Genomic DNA, 22,086 nt, shown 5'->3' on the forward strand with positions numbered 1-22,086 from the left:
TGTATATTCATTCTCTGACTTAATTATAACAACCTTAAAAAATAAATATTTAGCATTCTAATTTTAGAGAAAAGTCGTGGAGCTAGAAAAACAGAAATGGGGTTTATACCCAATAGTATGGGACTAGAATGTAAATTGGCATAACTAACCACAAAGTATGAATTAAAATTTGAAACATGTGTATCTTTGACCCAGGATTTCTACTACTGAAAATTTATTCTGAAAAAAATCAGATATGATAAGATGTAGGTATAAAATATTCATGGCAGTATTGTATAGAAAAGATAAAAATAGAAAACTGATAATGGTACATCCATACAATGGAATTCAACACAGCAATTACAAATTATGAAACAGATTTATATTTGGCATGGAATAAGGTGCATAATATATATAATCAAGTGACAAAGGCAAGGTATAAAACAGCAGGTAAAGTATCCTATTTATAGGAAATATTTATTTACGTATATATCTGCATAGAAAAGTTAGGAAGTATATAAAAACAAGATGTTACTAGTGGTCAACCATGGATGATGAAAGCTTTTACTTTCCTCTAGACTATGTAATAGTTTTATATCTTTCTGTATTATCTGATTTTAAAACATAATCAGCATATATTACCTTTATAATCTAAAAAATACCCCACTATAATTTTCCTTTTAGAAAAGAAATATTTGAAAATTCTCTTAGGTTTCAGATTAGTAAAAAAGACAAAGAAAAATTAATCACTGGCCAATGTGTTGAATAAAGTGAGAACATGTAGTAGAATTTTGCTCCCATACAAAGAGATTACTGATAACATAGTTTCTCTTCTCAGTTATTATATTTGCAAGTGACAAATTTCAAGGTTATTTTATACTCTCTACCTTCTCCAATCCCATATCTGATTAGTCACTGAGGTATTTTTCTTTTTAATTTAACATCCAAAATGTTTCTAGAATCTTACCATCTTATCCATTTCCACTGTCTTAGGTAATCTCATCCTGTTCTCCATCCCCAAATCTCCCACACTGGTCCATGACCCTCAGTTTCCCAACAGAACTGCTTGCTTCCAGTTTCCTCTCTCACCACAGTTTAGCTATTTTTCTAAAACATAATCTGATCACATTGCTTCCTCAAACCCACAAGATACTACAAATCCTTAACAGCATAAAAGGTCCTGCATGATTTGGCTGCTGTTTTCCCCACCGATTGTATATTCTTTCCTCTTTCTATGTATCTTTACAAGCTACTACAAGAAAACATTGAGGAAAATCTCTAGGATATTGGTCTGGGCAAAAATGTCTTAAGTAATATCCCACAAGCATAGGAAACGAAAGCAAAAATGGAGAAATCGGATCACATTAAGTTAAAAAGCTTCTGCACAGCAAAGAAAACAATCAGCAAAGTGAAGAGACAACCCACGGAATGGGAGAAATGTATTTGCAAACTACTCACCTGACAAGGGGTTAACAATCAGAATACAGAACGAGCTCCAATAACTCTATAGGACGAAATCTAATAATCCAATCAAAAATGGGCAAAAGATCTGAACAGACATTTCTCAAAAAAGGATATACAAATGACAGACACATGACAAGGTGATCAACATCACTGATCATCAGAGAAATGCAAATCAAAACTACAATGAGATATCATCTTACCCCAGTTAAAATGGCTTATATTCAAAAGACAGGCAACAACAAATGCTAGCAAGGATGTGGAGAAAAGGGGACCCTCATACATTGTTGGCAGGAATGTATTTAGTACAACCACTATGAAGAACAGTTTGAAGGTTCCTCAGAAAACTAAACAATAGAGCTACCATATGATCCCTGCAACCCCAATGTTGTGTTAATATAACCCAAAGAGAGGAAACCAGTATATTACAGAGATATCTGCACTCTTTTGTTTGTTGCTATACTGTTCACAATAGCCAAGATTTGGAAGCAACCTAAGTGTCCAATAACAAATGAGCGGATAAAGAAAATGTGGTACATATATACAACAGAGTAGTATTCCGCCATAAGAAGGAATGAGAGCCTGTCATCTGCAACCACATGGGTGGAAACGGCGATCATTAAATAAGTCCAGCACAGAAGGACAAACATTGCATGTTCTCACTTAGTAATGGGATCTAAAAATCAAAACAGTAGAACTCATGGACATAGAGAATAAAAAGATGGTTCCTAGAGGCTGGGAAGGGTAGTGGGGGAGTCAGGGGAGAGGTGGGAAAGGTTAATGGGTATAAAAGAAAAACTGAAAGAATGAATAAGACCTAGGCTGGGTGCGGTGGCTCACACCTATAATCCCAGCACTTTGGGAGGCCAAGGCAGGCAGATCACTTGAGCCCAGTAGTTCTCGACTGCCGCAGCGTGGGCAACGTGGCAAAACCCCATCTCTATTTTTAAAAAGATTTAAATTAAAACAAACAAACAAACAAAAAAACACAGGCCAGGCACGGTGGCTCATGCCTGTAATCCAAACACTTTGGGAGGCTAAGGTGGGCGGATCGCTTGAGGCCACCAGGAGTTGGAGAAGAACCTGGCCAACACAGCGAAACTCCATGTCTACTAAAAACACAAAAATTAGCTCGGCGTGGTGGCACACGTCGTTTGTCTCTTTTAATCAAATTTTTGAAAGGCATCACAACAATGAACCAAATTTTAAAATTTATTTACAGTGAAATTTAAAATTAATTCTTCTCCCAGTTTCTATACAAAAACTTTGGTTTCTAGTTTCTCTTTCTGTTTTTACAAGACGATTCAAAGGAACTGAAAACCTATGCTACTGAGGCACAAAAATCGCTTGAACCGGGGAGGTAGGGGTTGCGTAAGCCAACATTGCACCACTGTACTCCAGCCGGGGTGACAGAGCACGACCTTGTATCCAAAATAAAAAATAAAAAAAAAAAATGAATAAGACCTACTATGTGATAGCACAACAGGGTGACTATAGCCAATAATTTAAAAACAACTAAAAGAGTATAATTAGATTGTAACACAAATGATGTGATTATTACACACTGCCTGCCTGTATGAAAACATCTCATGAACCTCATAAATATATACACTTACTATGTATCACAAAAATAAAAAATAAACAAAATAAAAAATCCCAGGCATCATTTCATTTTAAAAAAAAATACTGTTTTACAACATACTATCATGTCTATTTTAATATGCATTTCTATATACTATATTTTATATGCTATGCTATAGCTAATAAATTAATTCACTCAAAAAATATTTACTGAGTACTCATTCTGTTATGCTGCTTTTTTTTTTTTTCAGGCGCCTCTATTTGTCTTCTTTGCCCGTCTTTCTTATTGTTACTTTTTCTTGAATATTTTAAATCTACTTTATTTTTCAAAATGTCATCTTTCCACCACTGATTGTTTTCTTAAATGGCATCTTTTGCTCTTGTCTTGCTTCTATTTGAGGCTTCAGCTCTGAAATTCTTTTCATTTACTTCTAATTTTCTCTGTCATCTCATTCCCACATTTTCATAATTGATATATGTTGTTCTTTCATGTCTTATGTCATTTTCTTAATGCCTTTTAACTCATTGTGAAATAGATAATAGTTGTGGTTATAATTTTGGTCTATTTTGTGTGCATTTGTTTCACTGCAAGTTTTTATGTCTGGAGAGATATTCTGTCCCTTTTTCTCGTATAATAACTTTGTGATTTGATCTCAATACCTTTCTGTAACTCATTTTTATGTGAATTTAATTTTCTTGAACTTTTAGAATGAGTAGGTTCAGGGAATATAAGTTCACAAAGCTGTTTCTGGGCAGTGTTAAAAAACACAGGGGTTTGCTCTGTGGTTTTCTAAGATTTCTTGATTCTATGACTTTGCTTCACTTTTATATGGACTATCTCCTTCTCTTCTTGTCTCTATTTTGTCCCTTTCATAAAATTTTATTCCACTCCCAGCATAAAATTTTCATAAGATTTTATACCACTCCCTGTTCCTTAGGGGTCTGGTCTAGAATGGCACCTTGGCAAGTCAGTTTTGAGTGTTCACAGGAGGTAAACGACTCGTGCCTAACTGGTCTTTCTTATGGTAGACCTTCACCCAATCAATAGTGGAGAAAATAAAACTCCTCTGAGCTACTGCTATCTAATTGGCCAGCATAGTCTTTTAGTGGATACTGTTGGCTATTCTGGAATTCTCCTGTTCTAAGGTTCATCAGATGTCCCACTGCTGCCTTCTCGCTTTTGCAGAGATGTCAACATCAACTGTGTCTAGAGACTATTGATAGTTTGCCTCATCTAGTTATGTTTTAGGTTTCACGGGGATAGCAAGTCACATGGTTTGTTTTAATTGTTTTATGGATTTTAAACTTTGGTTTCTAGTTTCTCTTTCTGTTTTTACAAGATGATTCAAGGAAACTGAAAACCTATGCTACTGAGGCCACACCACTGACTTCCTGTAACTCACTTCTTCTCCCTATCCTTTCCCCCCAGGACTAGCTTTTCAATGTCTGTGACTTATTAGGCATTACCATCTTCAAGTTCTACTTAACAGAGAAGCTGGTAACCCTTTGGTCTCTTTTTAATCAAACATTTTTGAAACGCATCACAACGATGAACCACATTTTAAAATTTATTTACAGTGAAATTTAAAAGTAATTCTCCTCCCAGTTTCTATATAAAGCTTTCACAAAACCTATCTTTAGTGTCCATGTCATAAAACTGCACTAAAGAGATTTTCATTCCTCAGTAACAAAATTCCTCAGTATGGAGACAATCGATTTTCACCAAACCAAATTCTGTGCCACAGACTACAGAATAAAAATATTACTGAATAAATTATGTATTAAATCATCCCGAATAACAATCGCATTATTTTTGCACTTTAGAGATAAAGTGACTGATGTATAACAGGTACTCATCGAAGGATGCAAGAAAAGCAAAAGTTGGTTGTCTCCATTTTTGCAATGTACTGGTTTCCTTTTTAGCCCTCCCCGGGGAAAAAATACCTCTCTAAATCTAACTCAATCTAAGTTTCAAATAAATTCAAGATAAACTAACCTTGGAAAGTTTTTGTAGTCTATTTCTCATCTACCAAATCTGATTGGAATCTAGCAACAAAAAACCCTTTCCAGAAGTAAACTACCTTCATGTTCGTAAATACCGATTAAACCACAATTTAATAGGCTATTTACAATACTACCCATCACGACTGATTCAATCAGCTACACAAATTTCAAACTTATTTTTTTTCTGTAAAACATCAGACAAGAGATCTGTCAAATTCATTAAATGTGACAAACACCAAAGTATTACCCAAAGTCTAGTTTACCTAATAGAGGACTGCTTTCTCCTCTCTTTCCACAGTTCCAATATATAAACTACGTTTTTGGAATCTAAACATTAACGTTGCCCTGGGGTCAGTACATGCCAAATATTATCAGTAGTATTAATGTTCTATCAATTCGTTTCCCACCCCCCTCTGTCACACAGTGAGGCCTCCAAATAAAAGGTCCTACGCCCCACTCCCCAGTCCACCCAAGAGTTTTCTGTTTTGGCAACGGGGGATTGGTGCTGCTTTTGAGATAACAGAAAGTAACAAAAGGCATCATCAATATGAACCGTCAGCCACGTCGGAAAGTCTAGGCGCCGGTGGGCGGGTGGGCAGCGCTCTAGATCAGGGAAAGTAAACAAGGTGACTGCGTGTGGAGGCGGCTGTTACTGTTTGTACGTGTGTCTGCCGCTCTGGGTGGGATGGGGGAACCTACGAGGACACCCACCCCAGCTTCGCAGCCTCTGTAAGAAAAAGGCAACTTGCAGCTCCCCGGGAGGAAACGGGAGAACGGTAAAAGCGTTCTTTCCCAGGACTTCATTTCGGAATCGCGGAAGGACCAGCCGCAGCAGGAGCTGTCAGAGCGGCCGTGAACCCAGTGGCTCTGTCCAGACACAGGCAACCTGCGTCCTTGGCTCCTTTCGGCTCATCCGGGCGTCCTCAAACCTTCCATCCCCCTCCCTACGCCAATTATCGTCCAGACGACGAGGGGAAAGAGGTGGCTCGAAAGCCGCAGCTCCAGGGTGGAGAGGGCCGCGGAGCCCCGGGTTCTCGGCCTTCTGAGCCGTTGCCCCTCGCTCACCCACCTGATGCTCTTTCACCACTTCGCTGAGGCAGGGATACCGCTCTGAGATCCATCGGTAAAACTTGGGGACTCCCATTTCGACCGTCAACACTAATCCCAGTCAGGGCCAAACCGAAACCAAACGCCCCGCCGGGGCTCCGCCGCCGCCTCCGTCCGTCGCTCCGCGGATGACAACACACCGCACGGCCGACCATAGAGAGCGCCCGCTGGGCCTAGAGCGGCAGGATCCGAGGCTGTCCCAGGGGCGGGGCTTAGCCCGCCTGGCCTCGCGCGGCCGGGGCCGCGGTACTGGCCAGTGGCGGTCGGGGGATCTGCGAAGGTTTGCTCCTGTGCTTCCACGTAGGTACGAAAATGCCCCAGGATAGAGCTGTGCTTTCTAAGTGGATTTGGAATTGGCATAAAAACCGCACGAAGGTGTGGGAAGGGTATTGAACACTGATTTTTGTTCCGCTTCTGTCTCCTAGGGTTGCTAATCTCAGTATTTTCAAACAGATTTGGAAAGATGATTTATTTGGCTTAGTTTGTTCTGCCAAGAATTTTTTTCTCTGAGGAATTTAAACCCACGGTAAAGTTTTTTTAAAAACGTTCTTTTCCAAATTGTTCAAAAATTTCCCAAGTACTCGCACCCCGCAACTGTTAACCTAAGACCTTGGATACGAAATCATTTAATGTTTAGTTTTTACATTCATGCGTCTGCGTTTATCATATTTTTCCCCATCATACTTTCAACCGGACAGCAAAGGAGAGCTCTATCAATTTAAGTGAAATTATCAGTTTTAAATGTAAGAGTTTTCCACTTATTTGAATGTAGTAACCTCGTTACTTTGTATTTAAGTCTTCTGAACGAAAACTTACAGAAAAACCTTAAACATTTAATACTTTTTGGATTTTAAGATCTCAGGAAATGTTAAGTATCACTGTCTTTCATGACCATTGGATTCTGCATTGTGGGACTGCAGTATGGCAGCATCATACAAATTACAGAATGTTTATTTCGTTTTCATATTCACGCTTCTTGGCTTGTAGTTTTTCCCTATCACACTTTAAAACAGTTATATTAAGTGAACTTAATGATGTGCTATTTATATTTATATTTATATATCTCTCTTACTAGACTGTCAGTTCCTGGAGGGCAGGAGAGGGTAACTCTATGCACAAGTCTGGCACAATGCTTTGCCCACGGTATTTATTCCATATAATTTTGTTCAAGTGAATCCTTACAATAGCTAGGACTTTTAAAAGGGAATCAATAGAAGTTGTAAAATGAAATTAGGTTAGGCTTGCTTGTTTCTTGCAAATACAGTTTTTGACCATAAGAACACATGATATTCCATTTCTCCAATTATAATGCACAGTATGTATTAAGAAAGCAGTTTATTTCTTAATAACTGAATGTTATTTTACATATAATTAATGATCAGAGAGAAATAACAGTTGCTCTGAGAACATAAATTTATGTTGTACTTTAGAATTGAACAGATACAACCACAGATTCATACCAAATGCATTACTTTTAGATTATTAACATATTCTTTTACATAATTTCATTTCACATATATGGGGTCCAACCAAGATACATCTGGCATAGTAAGTTTTCATCAGTAGCTTCTTGTATAAGGTAATGCACATGTCCTTCAATAGATAATGGCAGTCCTGTCACTCTATTTCGAGTCTTGATTACACCTTGTAGTCGCTGCTCAATGTCAAGAACATGGGTCTTGGCCTAAAAAGAAGAAATATAAAACCAAAAACAGATATTGATAATTCGGAATTACTACCTTTCTTTATATTTTGACATTTAATAAATGTTAATACCATTTTACTGACCAATACCCCTTTTGTAAGAGCAAATACAGGAAAAGAAGCAATTAAACAAATACAGTTAACTTGTGATACTGATTTTGAGGCCTGCAAGATTGATTCAACATCAACTGCTTGGACATGTTTCTGGACTACGTGAAATATCAGGGAATTATTTACACATTACAATTCTAGAAAAATAATTTTTTAAATCTGCTTTGGAAGTGTTTAGTACTTAAACATTTGAATGAATATTTGAATAACAATGATCTACTGCCTAATATTTACATGATGTTAGTACACACAAATGGGTGTTCTAAGTGAGCTACTTGGAACTGTACAATTTCTTAAGCATATCTGAATGCAAAAGGAAGAATAACATTATTATAAGAATAATTCTTGGAGGTGCTGCTGGGTGGGCCGGTGGGCTGGGCTGCAGCCCGTGAGTGCAAAGAGGAGGGCCACGGGATGGGGGCTGTTGCTGTGCTGTCTGCCATCGACTTTTCCGCTAAGAGCCTGGACTCTAAATATGACTTATGTTCCAGCAGAACTCCAGGTGTTTAAAAGAACCCCTACAACAGCCAACTTTCCCTTTATGCAGTTGCAAACCAGCTCCTGCTTATTTCTTTGGTGAAGCACTTGAGCCATGTGCATGAACCAAACCCAGTTCATTTAAGACAGGTGTTTAAGTTACTTTGCCAGACCTTTATCATAATGGGGCTGCTGTCTTCTTTCACTTGTGACGAGTTTAGCTCATTGAGACTACATCACCACAGAGCTATTACTCACTTAATGAAGTCCACTAAAGAGAGAGTTCATCAGGATCCTTGTGAGGCTATTTCTCATATCCAGAAAATCAGATCAAGGCAAGTAGCCTTTGAAGCACAAACTTCATGTTACTTAAATGAATTTGAAAAACTTGCCATCTTAGGAAAAGGTGGATATGGAAGAGTATACAAGGTCAGGAATAAATTAGATGGTCAGTATTATGCAATTTAAAAAATCCTGATTAAGGGTGCAACTAAGATTGCATGAAGGAACTACGAGGAATGAAGGTGCTGGCAGTCCAGCACCCTAATATCACCGGTTATCACACTGCGTGGACAGAACATGTTCAAGCGATCCAACCACAAGCAGATAGAGCTTCCATTCAGTTGCCATTTCTGGAAGTGTTCTCCGACCAAGCAGAGGACAGATACCAATATGGTGTTAAAAAGGGTGAAAGTAGCAGCTCATCCATTATCTTCACTAAGCTCACCTCAGAAAAGAAAAACCCTTTGGAGAATCTGACACTCAAAATCAGAATAACAAGCTGGTGAACTAACACCATCAATTCCATCTTAAGAGACACTAGTGAATTTGAATCATCCCTGGAGCTCCCGGAATATGGCTTGGCGGGTTTGTCCACCAGGTCAGTTGTGGAACAGCCCCTGCTGCTCAGCTGTAATTCCCTCCAAGAGGAGAATTTCACATCCACTGAGGAATCTTCCGAAGAAAACTTCAACTTGTTGGGGATAGAGGTGCAGTACCACCTGATGCTGTACATCCAGATGCAGGTGTGCAAGCTCCACCTGTGGGACTGGCTAGCTGAGAGAAACAAACAGGGCCAAGAGTGTGTGGATAAGTTTGATTGTCCTTATGGCTAGTGTTGCAACAAAAAATTTTCAAGAATTAGTGGAAGGTGTGTTTTACATACATAACATGGGAATTGTAAACAGAGATCTGAAGCCTAGAAATATTTTTCTTCATGGCTCTGATCAGCAAGTAAAAATAGGAGACTTTGGTCTGGCTTGCCCAGACATCTTACAAAAGAACACAGACTGGACCAATAGAAACGGAAAGAGAACACCAACACATATATCCAGAGTGGGCACTTTTCTGTACGCTTCATCCCAACAGTCAGAAGGATCTGAGTATGATGCCAAGGGTCTCACTCTTGCCCAGGCTGGAGTGCAGTGATGTCATCATAGCTCACAGCAGCCTCCAACTCCTGGGGTCAAGTGATCCTCCCACCTCAGCCTCCCAAGCAGCTGGGACTACAGCAGTGTGCCACTGTGTCCGGCTAATTAAAAAAAAACTATTTGTAGAGACCAGGGCTGGCTTTGTCCAGTTAGATATGTATACAGCTTGAGTGTGATTCTGCTAGAGCTCTTTCAGCTGTTTAGAACAGAAATGGAGCAAGCAGAAGTTTGAACAGGTTCAAGAACTGGTCAGATACTGGAATCCCTCAATAAAAGGTGTCCAGTACAAGCCAAGTATATCTAGCACTTAATGAAAAGGAACACGTCCCAGAGACCATCTGCTCTTCAACTGCTACAGAGTGAACTTTTCCAAAATTCTGGAAATACTAATCTCACCCTACAGATGAAGATAATAGAGCAAGAAAAAGAAATTGAAGAACTAAAGAAGCAGCTAAACCTCCTTTCTCAAGACAAAGGGTTAAGGATGACATGAAGGATGGGGGCGTACGGGTCTAGCCTTCCTCAAGCTATATCAGTAGGATGAAAGTGGATTTAAACTCTTAAGGTAGTTACCTGGAATGTAAATTTTTAATCTTTATTAGGGTATAGTTGGTATAATTCATTGTATTTAGTAAGCCTATACAAGACTTTTTTTTTTTTCTGAGACGGAGTCTCGCTCTGTCGCCCAGGCTGGAGTGCAGTGGCCGGACCTCAGCTCACTGCAAGCTCCGCCTCCCATGTTTACGCCATTCTCCTGCCTCAGCCTCCCGAGTGGCTGGGACTACAGGCGCCCGACACCTCGCCCGGCTACTTTTTGTATTTTTTTTAGTAGAGATGGGGTTTCACCATGTTAGCCAGGATGGTCTCGGTCTCCTGACCTCGTGATCCGCCCGTCTCGGCCTCCCAAAGTGCTGGGATTACAAGCTTGAGCCACCGCGCCCGGCCAAGACTTATTAAAGATGTAAGAGTGGCCTCCCCTGCAAAAATAATCCTCAATCTATTCTAACTTATTAAAAACAACTATCTGAGCTAGGTGCAGCGTCTTATGCCTATAATCCCTGCATTTTGGGATGCTGAGGTGGGTGGATCACTTGAGAACAGGGGTTCAAGACCAGCCTAGCCAACATAGTGAAACCCATCTCTACTAAAAATATAATAATTAGCTGGCTGTGGTGGTGCATGCTTGTAATCCAGCTATTTGGGAGGCTAAGGCAGGATAACTGCTTCAACAGGGGAGGCAGAGGTTGCAGTGAGCCAAGATCGTGCCACTGTGCTCCAGCCTGGATGACAGAGCAAGACTTTGTCTCAACAACAACAACAAAACTATCTGCAAACTTTGCAGCTTCAAGTAAGTAAGAAGTGAATTGCTGCATTTGTTAACATAGCTTGTGACATACTCGTATGATATTAAAGCTCAGACCTGTTGTTCTGTAAGTTCAGGCAATTTGTACTTAAGTTTTTCCTACTGTATCTCATAACTGTGAATTGTCTATGGTTAAACAAGTGTCCCATGAACAGTTTTATTATACAAATGAGAATACTGTTAACATTAGTGACAAAAAGAAAACTTACGGCATTGTGATACTAGAGAACTAGATTTCAGAGTAATTAATAGTCACTAACAGTATTTCCAAGCAGTTCTCATGCATAGAGATGAGAACTATAGCTGCATGTCAAGTTCATTTGTAGAGATGAGGACTACAGCCCATATCAAGCTATACCTTCTACTAACCTTTTCGTTGACAACTTCTCCAGTTTCATTCAGTGATGCTTTGGAATGCCCTTTCACTGGTTTACTCCACTCCACAAGAGGATCATGTAGAAAAGTCTTTAAGACACTAAAATTGAAACAAATATTGTGGTACGATGTTACCTTTGCATGAATAAATCTTGCTAACATCAATATTTAAGTGAAGGATAAGAAGCTAATGGTAATACTCTTATAATACACATTACTACCTCTTCATTAAGTTATGTGAAATTTCTGTTTTGGTGTGAGGGGAGGGTAAGAGAAGGGAAGGCAGGAAAAAAGGCAAGATAGAGGAGAGTCAGAGGTGTTTCCGAGAATAGAGTAAGATGAATTCTATGTGCCATCTCTAAGTGTATACTGTGAACTGGTAAATGTCTATATGTTGAATGAAGGAATTTTATCCCTTACCATGTCTTCAATAACCATAAAACATCTATAGCTACCATAGAGACCTAGCCCAGACCTTTTTTCTGCACTCTAAACATCATATCCAATTACCTATGGGAAATACCCAGTTGGATATGTTCCAAGCACCTCAAACTCAGTATCTCCAAAATAAAATTCATTACCTTTTCCCAACTATTTCTCCGTATTCCCCAAATCATCATCCACCCAGACAAAAATCTAGGAATCATCCTTGCCCCGTCTTCCTCTAACATGCAATTACACCTCCTAAATCTCTTTGGAATCTCTTCACTTATCTCTGTCTCTACTGCCGTGACACTATCCAGTACACCATCATCCTTTCCTGGGTTACTGCAATAAACCTCTAACTAGTTATGATATACTTCCTATTTCAGAGAATTTGCTTTTGCATATGTCCAACTAACCAGTATTCTACCATAATGTCTGATAGACAGCTTTTAAATAATGAAGGTGAATAAATAAGCTTTAAAAGTCCTTTCAAACAATCTGTTTCCCACAGCTAACTTCATACTTAAAGGTCAAAGACTGACTGCTCTACCCCTAAGATCAGGAACAAGACAAGGATGTCCACTTCTAGCATGTCTATTCGACATTGATTTAGCTAGGGCAAGTAGGCAAGAAAAAGAAATAAAAGGCATTGATATTAGAAAGGAAGAAGGAAAACTATATCTGCAGATGACATGTTGCGGAGAGAAAATCTTAAGGAAGTCACAAAAATAATTATTAGAACTAATACTTGAATTCAGCAGATTGTAAGATACAATATCAATATATAAATATCAATATATCTATACACTAGCAATGAACAATCCAAAAATGAAATTAAGAAAGATTCCATTTAGAATAAAACCAAAAGGAATACAATACTTAGGAATACAATTTTAAAAAGTTGAATGTAAGACTTGACCCTAAAAACCACAAAACATTGATGAAAAAAATAAAATTCAAATAAATGGAAAACCTTCCATGTTCACGGATCAGAAGACTTAGTATGGTTAAGACAGCAATACTCCCTAATTGATTTACAAATTCAATGTCATTCCTATCAAAATCCAAACTGATTTTAAAATTAATATGGAAATATAAGGGACCCATAATAGCTAAATGATCTTGGGGGGAAAAAAAGCAAAGTTGGAGCACTCACACTTTCTGATTTCAAAATTTACGACAAAGGTACAATAATCAAAATACTGTGGTGTTAGCGTAAGGTTAGGCATATAGATCAATAGAATATGGCTGAAAATCAATTGACCATTTCAACAAAAAAGCCAAGATAATTAAATGAGGGGGGGGGAAAATGTTCTTTCAAAAAACGGTGCTAGGACAAATGGATAATGCACGTGCAAAAAAAAAAAAAAAAAAAAAAAAAAAAGAAATGGACCCCTACTTCACACCATATGTACAAAAATAACTAAGACAGATAAAAGTTCTAAAATACAGAGCTAAAAGTCAAAAATACTAAAAACACATGGTATAATCTTCATGACCTTTGGATTAGGGAAACGTCTTAGATACACACCAAAACAAAATAACCAAGAAGAAAAAAAACAAATAGACTGCATCAAAAAATTTAAAAAACTTTTTGTTTCAAAGGGCCATCATCAAAGAAGTGAAGAGACAACCACAGATGGAAAAAAATATTTGAAAAATCGTATCGTTTTTTTTTTTTTTTTTTTGGGGAGGCGGAAGCTCGCTCTGTCCCCCTGGACTGAGTGCAGTGGCCCAGATCTCAGCTCACGAGCTCCACCTTCCCCGGGTTCACGCATTTCTCAACTGCTCAGGCATCCCGAGTTAGCTGGACTAAGCGCCCGCCACCCATCGCCGCTAGTTTTGTATTTAGTAAAAAAAAAAAAAGACGGGTTTCACCGTGTTACCAGGATGGTCTCGATCTCTGACCTCTCGTGATCCGCCCGTCCGGCCTCCAAAGTGCTGGGGTTACAGGCTTGGAGCACTGGTGCCCGCGCCTGAAAATCGTATCTTATAAAGGCCTTGTATCCAAAATGTGTAAAGAACTCTTGCAACTTGGCTGGGCAGGGTGGCTCATGCCTGTAATCCCAGCACTTTGGGAGGCTGAGGCGGGTGGATGGCTTGAGCTTACGAGTTCGAGACCCATTTGGGCAACATGGCAAAACCCCTTCTCTGCTGGGGAGGCTGAGGCAGGGAAATCGCTTGAACCCAGGAAGCGGAGGTTGTGGTGAGTGGAGATCATGTTACTGCACTCCAGCCTGGGTGACTGTCTCAAACAAACAAACAAACTCTTCACCTCAAGAATAGGCCAGGCATGGTGGCTCATGCCTGTAATCCCAGCACTTTGGGAGGCCAAGGCAGGAGGATCACTTGAGGTCAGGAGTTTAAGACCAGCCTGGCCAACATGGTAAAACCCAAACTCTACTAAAAACGCAAGAATTAGCCAGACATGGTGGCTCATGCGCACATGCTGTCCCAGCTACTTAGGAAGCTGAGGCACGAGAATCGTTTGAACCCAGGAGGCAGATGTTGCAGTGAACTGAGATCATGCCACTGCACTCCAGACTGGGTGACAGCGAAACCCTGTCTCAAAGGAAAAAAAAAAAAAGAATAAAAAGACAACCCAATTTAAAAGTGGGCCAAGGATTTCAACAGACATTTGTCCAAAGATGATCTACAAATGGCCAACAAACACATGAAAAGATGCGCACCATCACTGGTCATTAGGGAAATGCAAATTAAAACCACAATGAGATACTTCACATCCCTAGAATGGGTAAAATAAAAAAGGCAGACAATAACCAGTGTTAAAAAAGATGTAGAGAAATTGAAACCCACATACATTACTAGTGGGATTATATATTGTTACAGCTGCTTTGGAAAATGATTTGAGAGTTCTTCAAAACATTAAGTATAGCATTTAACATATGACCCAGCAATTCCACTCCCAGGTATACACACAAGAACCGAAAACATATGTCCACCTAAAACTTGTGCACAATGTTCACAGCCAAACTATTTATAATACAAAAAAGGTGGAAACAATCCAAATGTCTCTTAACTGATGAACAGAAAAAGAAAATGTAGTATATCCATATAACAGGATACCATTTGGCAATAAAAAACAATGAAATACTGATACATGACGAACACTGAAAATACTACGTTAAGTGAAAGAAGACAAACATGAAAGGCCACATATTAGATGATTCCATTTATATGAAATGTCCTGAACAGGTAAATCCATAGAGATAGAAAATATTTTTTTTTTTTTTTTTTTTTTTTTTTTTTGAGGCGGAGTCTCGCTCTGTCGCCCGGACTGGAGTGCAGTGGCCAGATCTCAGCTCACTGCAAGCTCCGCCTCCTGGGTTTAGGCCATTCTCCTGCCTTAGCCTCCCGAGTAGCTGGGACTACAGGCGCCCACCACCTCGCCCGGCTAGTTTTGTATTTTAGTAGAGACGGGGTTTCACCGTGTTAGTCAGGATGGTCTCGATCTCCTGACCTCGTGATCCGCCCGTCTCAGCCTCCCAAAGTGCTGGGATTACAGGCTTGAGCCACCGCGCCAATGAGTGGTTACAAGTAGACAGCAGGGGTGGGAGGGCGAAGGAATCAGGAGTGACTGCTAATGCCTGTGGAATTTCTTTTTGGGCTGATGAAAATGTTTTAAAATTAGATAGTGGTAATGGTTGCACAATCTTGTGACTATACTAAAAACCACTTAATTATGTACCTTTAAAGGGGTGAATTTATGGTATGTAAATTATATCTGCATAAAGCTATTATTTAAAAAAACTATTTCAGTCAGTGCAAAGTGGTTCCCATATAAAAACAAACATATGTAGGGGCCAATAATTATATTCAAGGTTACTGTTAAATTATGTACAAAGTATAGATGATTACCTCATTAAAGGCTCTCGCTGATCACGCATAAGCCTCATTGTAACTTCACATGCTCTTCGAAAAAGACCCTCTGTTCCCATAGGACCCATTCCATTAACCATATTATGAGTCAGGCGAAATGGTACAATTTCTGGAACTTCAAAGGTTTCTCCCTTAGAAACAATACATTTTGTTACAAACTAACAATGTTAGAATTTAAAAATCTTTACTCAGAGAACTTCATGTCCAGATTCTTTCAACAAAGAGCAAAAATACCTTCAAAATATTTATGTTGTAATTACATTAGAGGGTTGTAACATGAAGGAGCCATGTAGCTCTCTGCCTTTGCTTTTATAGAACTGAAACCATACTTGATTTTGGATAAGATCTAGGAGATAAGTGGACTTACCTTTCACTGAGTTTAGTACAGTGAATAAACAGTATTACAGAAAAAGTTTATGCATTCAATATTTAGTCTCATATTTTCTTTGTCTTTCTTGAATAATATGAAATACAAATATTCTCATCTATTTCTATTTTTCTTTAACACTTTCATCTTAAAACAAGAGATGAGAAGCAGCCAAGGGTCGGATGCTCACATTCCGTCATAAAGGAAATAAAATGTGTCATATAATGAAGTCCAGTTGTTCATTTTCTGCTGTCCTCTAATCTGCCTTTTCTAGGGACCTTTCATCCCTCCAATCAGTTACCCTAAATTCCTCTCTTGTATGGTTTAACCCATGCCAGTGTTTTATCTCTGATTTGTTCTCAGTTGGATCTATGATCTTTCTTGGTTTCTTGTGACAGCACAACGCAACCTGTAGATGATGGAGGTGAAGAAAATAGTGCGCTAACCTACCAGTCTGCCCTGCAGGATTCTAATACTAGAAAATTGTAGGGGGCCTTAAAGATGGGTCCAATTGCCTCAATTTATTCCCAGGCCCCACTTTGGATCTACAGAATCTGAATCTCCTGGGTATCTATAAATTTTTTTTTAATTATTGGATAATTCTGATATGTTGCTAGAATGGAAACTATCATATTAAACTACTCTGTCTCTCTAAAACTGAGTCTCAGTAAAATGAACTGATCTGCCCATATTCACATAACTAATAACTGAGTCAGAACCTAAACCTATGTTCTTGGACTTCAAATTCAGTACTAGCTGTACAGTATCACTCTTCTAAGTTCTCTCCATCCTAATATGCATTACTACATGATCCACTGATGAAAACTAGTCAACAAATTATCAATATAACTCAACTGTGAGTATAACTGCTACCAACAGGTATGTCAAGGAAGAACAGTTATTGAGAAAAGGAAATTGGGGGAAAACATACAATTAGTGAGAGTAACTCACATCACATACCTTATTGAAAAGACAGTTGAAATCTACATGTACGCATTCACCAGTCAAAGAATCAAAGAGAATATTTTCACCGTGACGGTCTCCAAGCCCCAGAATATAACCAACCATTGACATTACTGCAGTGGAACGGCAGTATGCTGATCTACTACTGTACCTAAAAGAAACACAATGCCTATGAAATATCCATATACCATATGAGGCGAATATAAATCTAAAATATTAAAAATAAACATTCAACCATAACAACATATAATATTCTTGGTAACTTACCATGATGTAGGATCAGGGAACGTTCTCAGAAACCACTCATGAAAAATAGGAGGATGCCTGGGCAGGAGAAATTCTCGGAATACTTTGAGTTTTTCAGATAAAGCTGCTGACTTTGGTAGCATACACTGGCGAAGTTCTTTTCCTGTCATATACACTCCTGTGAGGAAGAGTGATATACGATAATCACATCAGCCAAATGAAAAAAGGGGCAAAGTTTTTTGTTAAAATTGGACAGGAAACACCTACTTTTATTCAAATTGTTATTGAAAACAAGCACAAATGAAAATTTTCAATTAAGCATAAAGTTACTGATCATATAATAAAATAATAAACCACATTATCTTCCCTTGATACAGATGACCCTTGAACAATGTGAGTTTGAACTGTGTGGGTCCACTTACATGTGATATTTTTCAACCAAACATGGATCAAAAACATGGGATGCAAAATCATTATATACTGAGGGCTGACTTTTCATACATGCAGGTTCTGCAGGGCTGACTGTGAGACTTGAGTATGTGTGGATTTTGATATGTGAGGGTATTCTGGAAGCAGTCCCCCAGATAAGGGGGGACCACTGTAGTTACCCAAGTGAAGCCTCTTATTGATGCAAATTAATGTCAGTTAAAACCAGTGTTATGAAATCAAATAGTTGCAGAATACAAGACTCAGAATTAAGTCCCATATGAATGAGCTTATTTTGCATATATATGTACATATCAATATATATGTATATATACATATATTTTTACACTGACACAAATTATCAAAGAAAAAATATATTTTCAAATCCAAACTCAGACATATACAATATTTCATATTTATACATAAAATAGTCAACAGCAAGTTCTTTGAACTCTGACTCAAAGCAAGTTCTTTGAACTCTGACTCAAGTGTCTTTGAGTTTCAGTTTTGCAACTGTGAACTCAGACAAGTTACGTAAGTTCTCTGGCACTGTCCATAAAATAGGGATAATCAGGCGTGTTAATAATAAATAAAATAATGTATCTAACATACTTGGCATAATACCCATTATATATATAGTAATTTAACAGTATTACTTAATGTTATAAATTGAACTTTATCTCTCAAAAAATATGCTGAAATCCTAATTCTTGGTACCCAGGAATGTGAGCTTATTCAGAAACAGGATCTTTGCAGATGTAATGTTGTTAAGACAAAGTCATTAAGGTGGGCCCTTAATTCAATAATCCAATGACTGGTGTTCTTGTGAGAAAATGGAGACACAGAGACATAGAGACAATGCTATGTAACAATAAAGGCAATGTGGTACAATACATCCAGAAGCCACAGAACACCAGAAGGTTAAAAGAAAGGCAAGGAACATTAGCCTTCAGAGAGATCATGGTTCTAATGACATCTTGATATTGTATCTTTAGCCTCCAGAACCATGAGAAGATAAATTTCTACTGTTTAAAATCGCCTAGTTTGCAGTAATTTGTTACGGCAAATACCATACAAATTATGTATGAAAACATACACTTATTTTCTACTTCACTTTGATAACTTGATCTATTCATTTTTAATGAGTTATACCATATGCACTTTAAAAACATCTTATTTTAAAATAAGTTTAGATGTTACAAAAAGTTACATCATCGATATGGAGTTCCCACATATTCTTCACCCAGCTTTCCTTAATGTTCATTCTTGCATAACAATAGTACAATTATTCAAATCAGGAAATTCTTATTGTTACAGTATTATTAACCAAACTTCTGACTTTATTCAAATTTCACCAGCTGTCCCACTAACACACTTTGTTTGGGGGTCAGGATCCAATCCAGGATTACACATTACATTTAGTTGTTATCAAACTCCTTAATGTCATCAAATCTGGGAAATCTCTTTCTTTGTCTTTCATTACTTTGACATTTGTAAGGAGTTTGGACCAGTTATATTTTTGTTTCTCTACTGTAAAGTTACTATACTTTTCCCTTTATAATTGATAAGTATCTGATAGGGAGATACTTCAAGATTCTTCAAATAACCTGTTTCTCATCTTTGCCTATTAATTTTAGCATTCATTAATAATCACTGCCTACAATAAGTATTACTATAGTGTTTGCTAATTGGTGATTTCCTATTTCCATCATCCTTTCTACATTTATTCATTGAAATTCTATTAGAATATAAGGAAGAAATTCCTTATTTCCTATTTCTTTCACTTCCCTATTTATTTACTCAAATATTTATTTATATCAGTATGGACTCATATTTATTTGTTTATTCCATGAGTTATAATAGTTTACAATCATTATTTATTTTGTTGCTCAAATTATCCCAGGTTTGGACAGTTGGAGCCTCTTATTCCAATCTAAAACGTAAGACTTCATTCTAGCCTTCTCTCTTTCCTTTCTCCAACAATGAGAAAACTGGCTCTCATTATATACAACGTATTTACTTATTTGCTAAAGACTAGTACTGTATATACATAAAGTAGTTTCAGAATTGTTAACCAATATCTGTGAAAAACAAATATTCATATATAGTTTTGTAAGCTACCTCAAATCCTATTGGGATGAAGACAGGGAAGGAATCAAAATGGAAGGAAGGAAGGGAGGGAGGGAGGGAGGGAGGGAGGGAAACACTTAAGTGTTTCCGTATATAAAATCTAGAAATTTCACTATGGCTTATATCAAAAAACATAGGCTAACATATATTAATACCAATATACCCATATTATATGACTTAGTAGCTATTATACCCACACTGTATACTTATAAGAATTAATTTTAGTACCCTTTTCCTTATATAGTTTGGTCAGAATAGGTCTCAAACCAGCAGTGTTGTTCACCCATTCAATAATCCCACATTCATCATTCAGTGGAATAACTGCATATGTTCGAATATGAAGTTCTCTTCTACGAGACTCTGCATCTTTTCTTAAGCACTGTTAAAAAATACACATAAATTTAAAAACAAGATAGAACTCAAAATTTCTAAACATTATATCAAATATATCTAAAGATTGTTCATTTCATAACAAAAGAATGTCGATGAAGGCTTACTATGTGGTATACATCAGTAATTCTTCTGAATGGTAGGGAAGGAAACTACTGGGACAGTATCTCTATTTACAAATTATTAAAAATGTCCTGGGTAGGTCCTTCTTTTTAATTATTCACTATTAATGTGATAAGAATATTGTGTTTAAAATATTTAAGTTGTATATTTAACAATGACAAAATACTGCTGTTTTATTTTCTATTGCTTTAGAGGTATTACTGAAACATTAAGTCTTTAGGCACAGAGACTGCTATTTAATTTTAATTATTTCTTTTTTTTCTTTTTTTTGAGAGGGAGTCTTGCTCTGTCACCCAGGGTGGCACGATCTCGGCTCACTGCAAGCTCCGCCTCCTGAGTTCTCGCCATTCTCCTGCCTCAGCCTCCTGAGTAGCTGGGACTACAGGCGCCTGCCACCACGCCCAGCTAATTTTTTGTATTTTTAGTAGAGACGGGGTTTCACCGTGTTAGCCAGGATGGTCTCGATCTCCTGACCTCATGATCCGCCCGCCTCAGCCTCCCAAAGTGCTGGGATTACAGGTGTGAGCCACCACGCCTGGCCAATTTTAATTATTTCTAAAATACATCAACAGTAGAGCATAAGTTCTATGACATCCTCAAAATGTATTGCTTCTCTTGTGGTTTATCACAACCTTATTTCAAAAGCTATCCCTTAGCAGAAGAAAGGCTTACGTATTTCATCTGATTGATCCTGATATATCAGGTAAAAATAAACAGTATTACGTTTGATTCTAGACCTGTATGAAGTAAGCACACATCTATAATTATAACCTGCTCAATTCAAAAGCACAATCCCTGACCAAAAATACATTTTACACTTTAGGAAATAGGTTCCATAACTACCAGGAAAACAATATGGCCATAGAATCTCATATAAAGATAACTGTGTGGCCTCCAAAACTAACATAGTTTTTTACAATCAGGCTATTTTATCTTACCATGTTCATGAAGGAAAATGTAACAAAATAATTAAAGTAACAAAGCTGATTAATGTAAATTTGTAAACTAAAGCCAGGCCACTTGATACTCAAGTAAATCTGATACTCAGAAAAACACTCAGGGAGCTTTGGAGAGAACATACTAATGGTTCAGTAGTTAGTGAATTAAGATACCATTTTAACAAACAATACTTTTTTGTTGTTGTTGAGACAGAATCTCACTCTGTCACCCAGGCTGGAGTGCAGTGGCACGATCTGGGCTCATTGCAACCTCCGCCTCCCAGGCTCAACCAATTCTCATGCCTCAGCCTCCCAAGTAGCTGGGAATACAGGCATACACCGTCATGCCTGGCTAATTTTTGTATTTTAGTAGAAAAGGTTTTCGCCATGTTGGCCAGGATGGTCTCGAACTACTGGCCTCAAGTGATTTGCCCTTTTCAGCCTCCCAAAATGCTGGGATTACAAGCATGAGCCACCACACCCAGCCCAAATAATATGTTAAAATAAAAAATAATCCTCCTTTTCATATTGCTTTTGAAATAGGTTTTAATGTGGTATTAATTTTTTTTTTTTTTTTTTTTGAGA

The 22,086-nt window shown here is 37.9% G+C and overlaps 2 protein-coding genes and 1 pseudogene across 3 annotated transcripts in view; 1 reads left to right on the forward strand and 2 right to left on the reverse strand.

Moving 5' to 3' along the window:
- XRN1 (5'-3' exoribonuclease 1) overlaps positions 1-6,287 on the reverse strand; it is a 125,293-nt gene extending 119,006 nt beyond the window's left edge. The window contains 1 exon segment of the mRNA XM_017882269.1: positions 6,095-6,287. Within this exon segment, the coding sequence (XP_017737758.1) occupies positions 6,095-6,169 (75 nt within the window). The 5' untranslated portion in view covers positions 6,170-6,287.
- A 1,163-nt stretch (positions 6,288-7,450) lies between these two features.
- ATR (ATR checkpoint kinase) overlaps positions 7,451-22,086 on the reverse strand; it is a 132,180-nt gene continuing 117,544 nt past the window's right edge. The window contains 6 exon segments of the mRNA XM_017882270.1: positions 7,451-7,816; positions 11,587-11,692; positions 15,898-16,049; positions 17,246-17,399; positions 17,516-17,672; positions 20,279-20,429. Coding sequence (XP_017737759.1) covers positions 7,643-7,816; positions 11,587-11,692; positions 15,898-16,049; positions 17,246-17,399; positions 17,516-17,672; positions 20,279-20,429 — 894 coding nt within the window. The 3' untranslated portion in view covers positions 7,451-7,642.
- LOC108535866 (eukaryotic translation initiation factor 2-alpha kinase 1 pseudogene) lies at positions 8,035-9,872 on the forward strand (annotated as a pseudogene). Its single transcript, XR_001887346.1, has 2 exons — positions 8,035-8,049; positions 8,299-9,872. The product of XR_001887346.1 is annotated as a eukaryotic translation initiation factor 2-alpha kinase 1 pseudogene (transcript).

The sequence above is a fragment of the Rhinopithecus bieti genome, unplaced genomic scaffold (genome assembly GCF_001698545.2).
Source record: "Rhinopithecus bieti isolate Rb0 unplaced genomic scaffold, ASM169854v2 scaffold_12642, whole genome shotgun sequence".
In the NCBI taxonomy this organism is placed as follows: domain Eukaryota; kingdom Metazoa; phylum Chordata; class Mammalia; order Primates; family Cercopithecidae; genus Rhinopithecus; species Rhinopithecus bieti.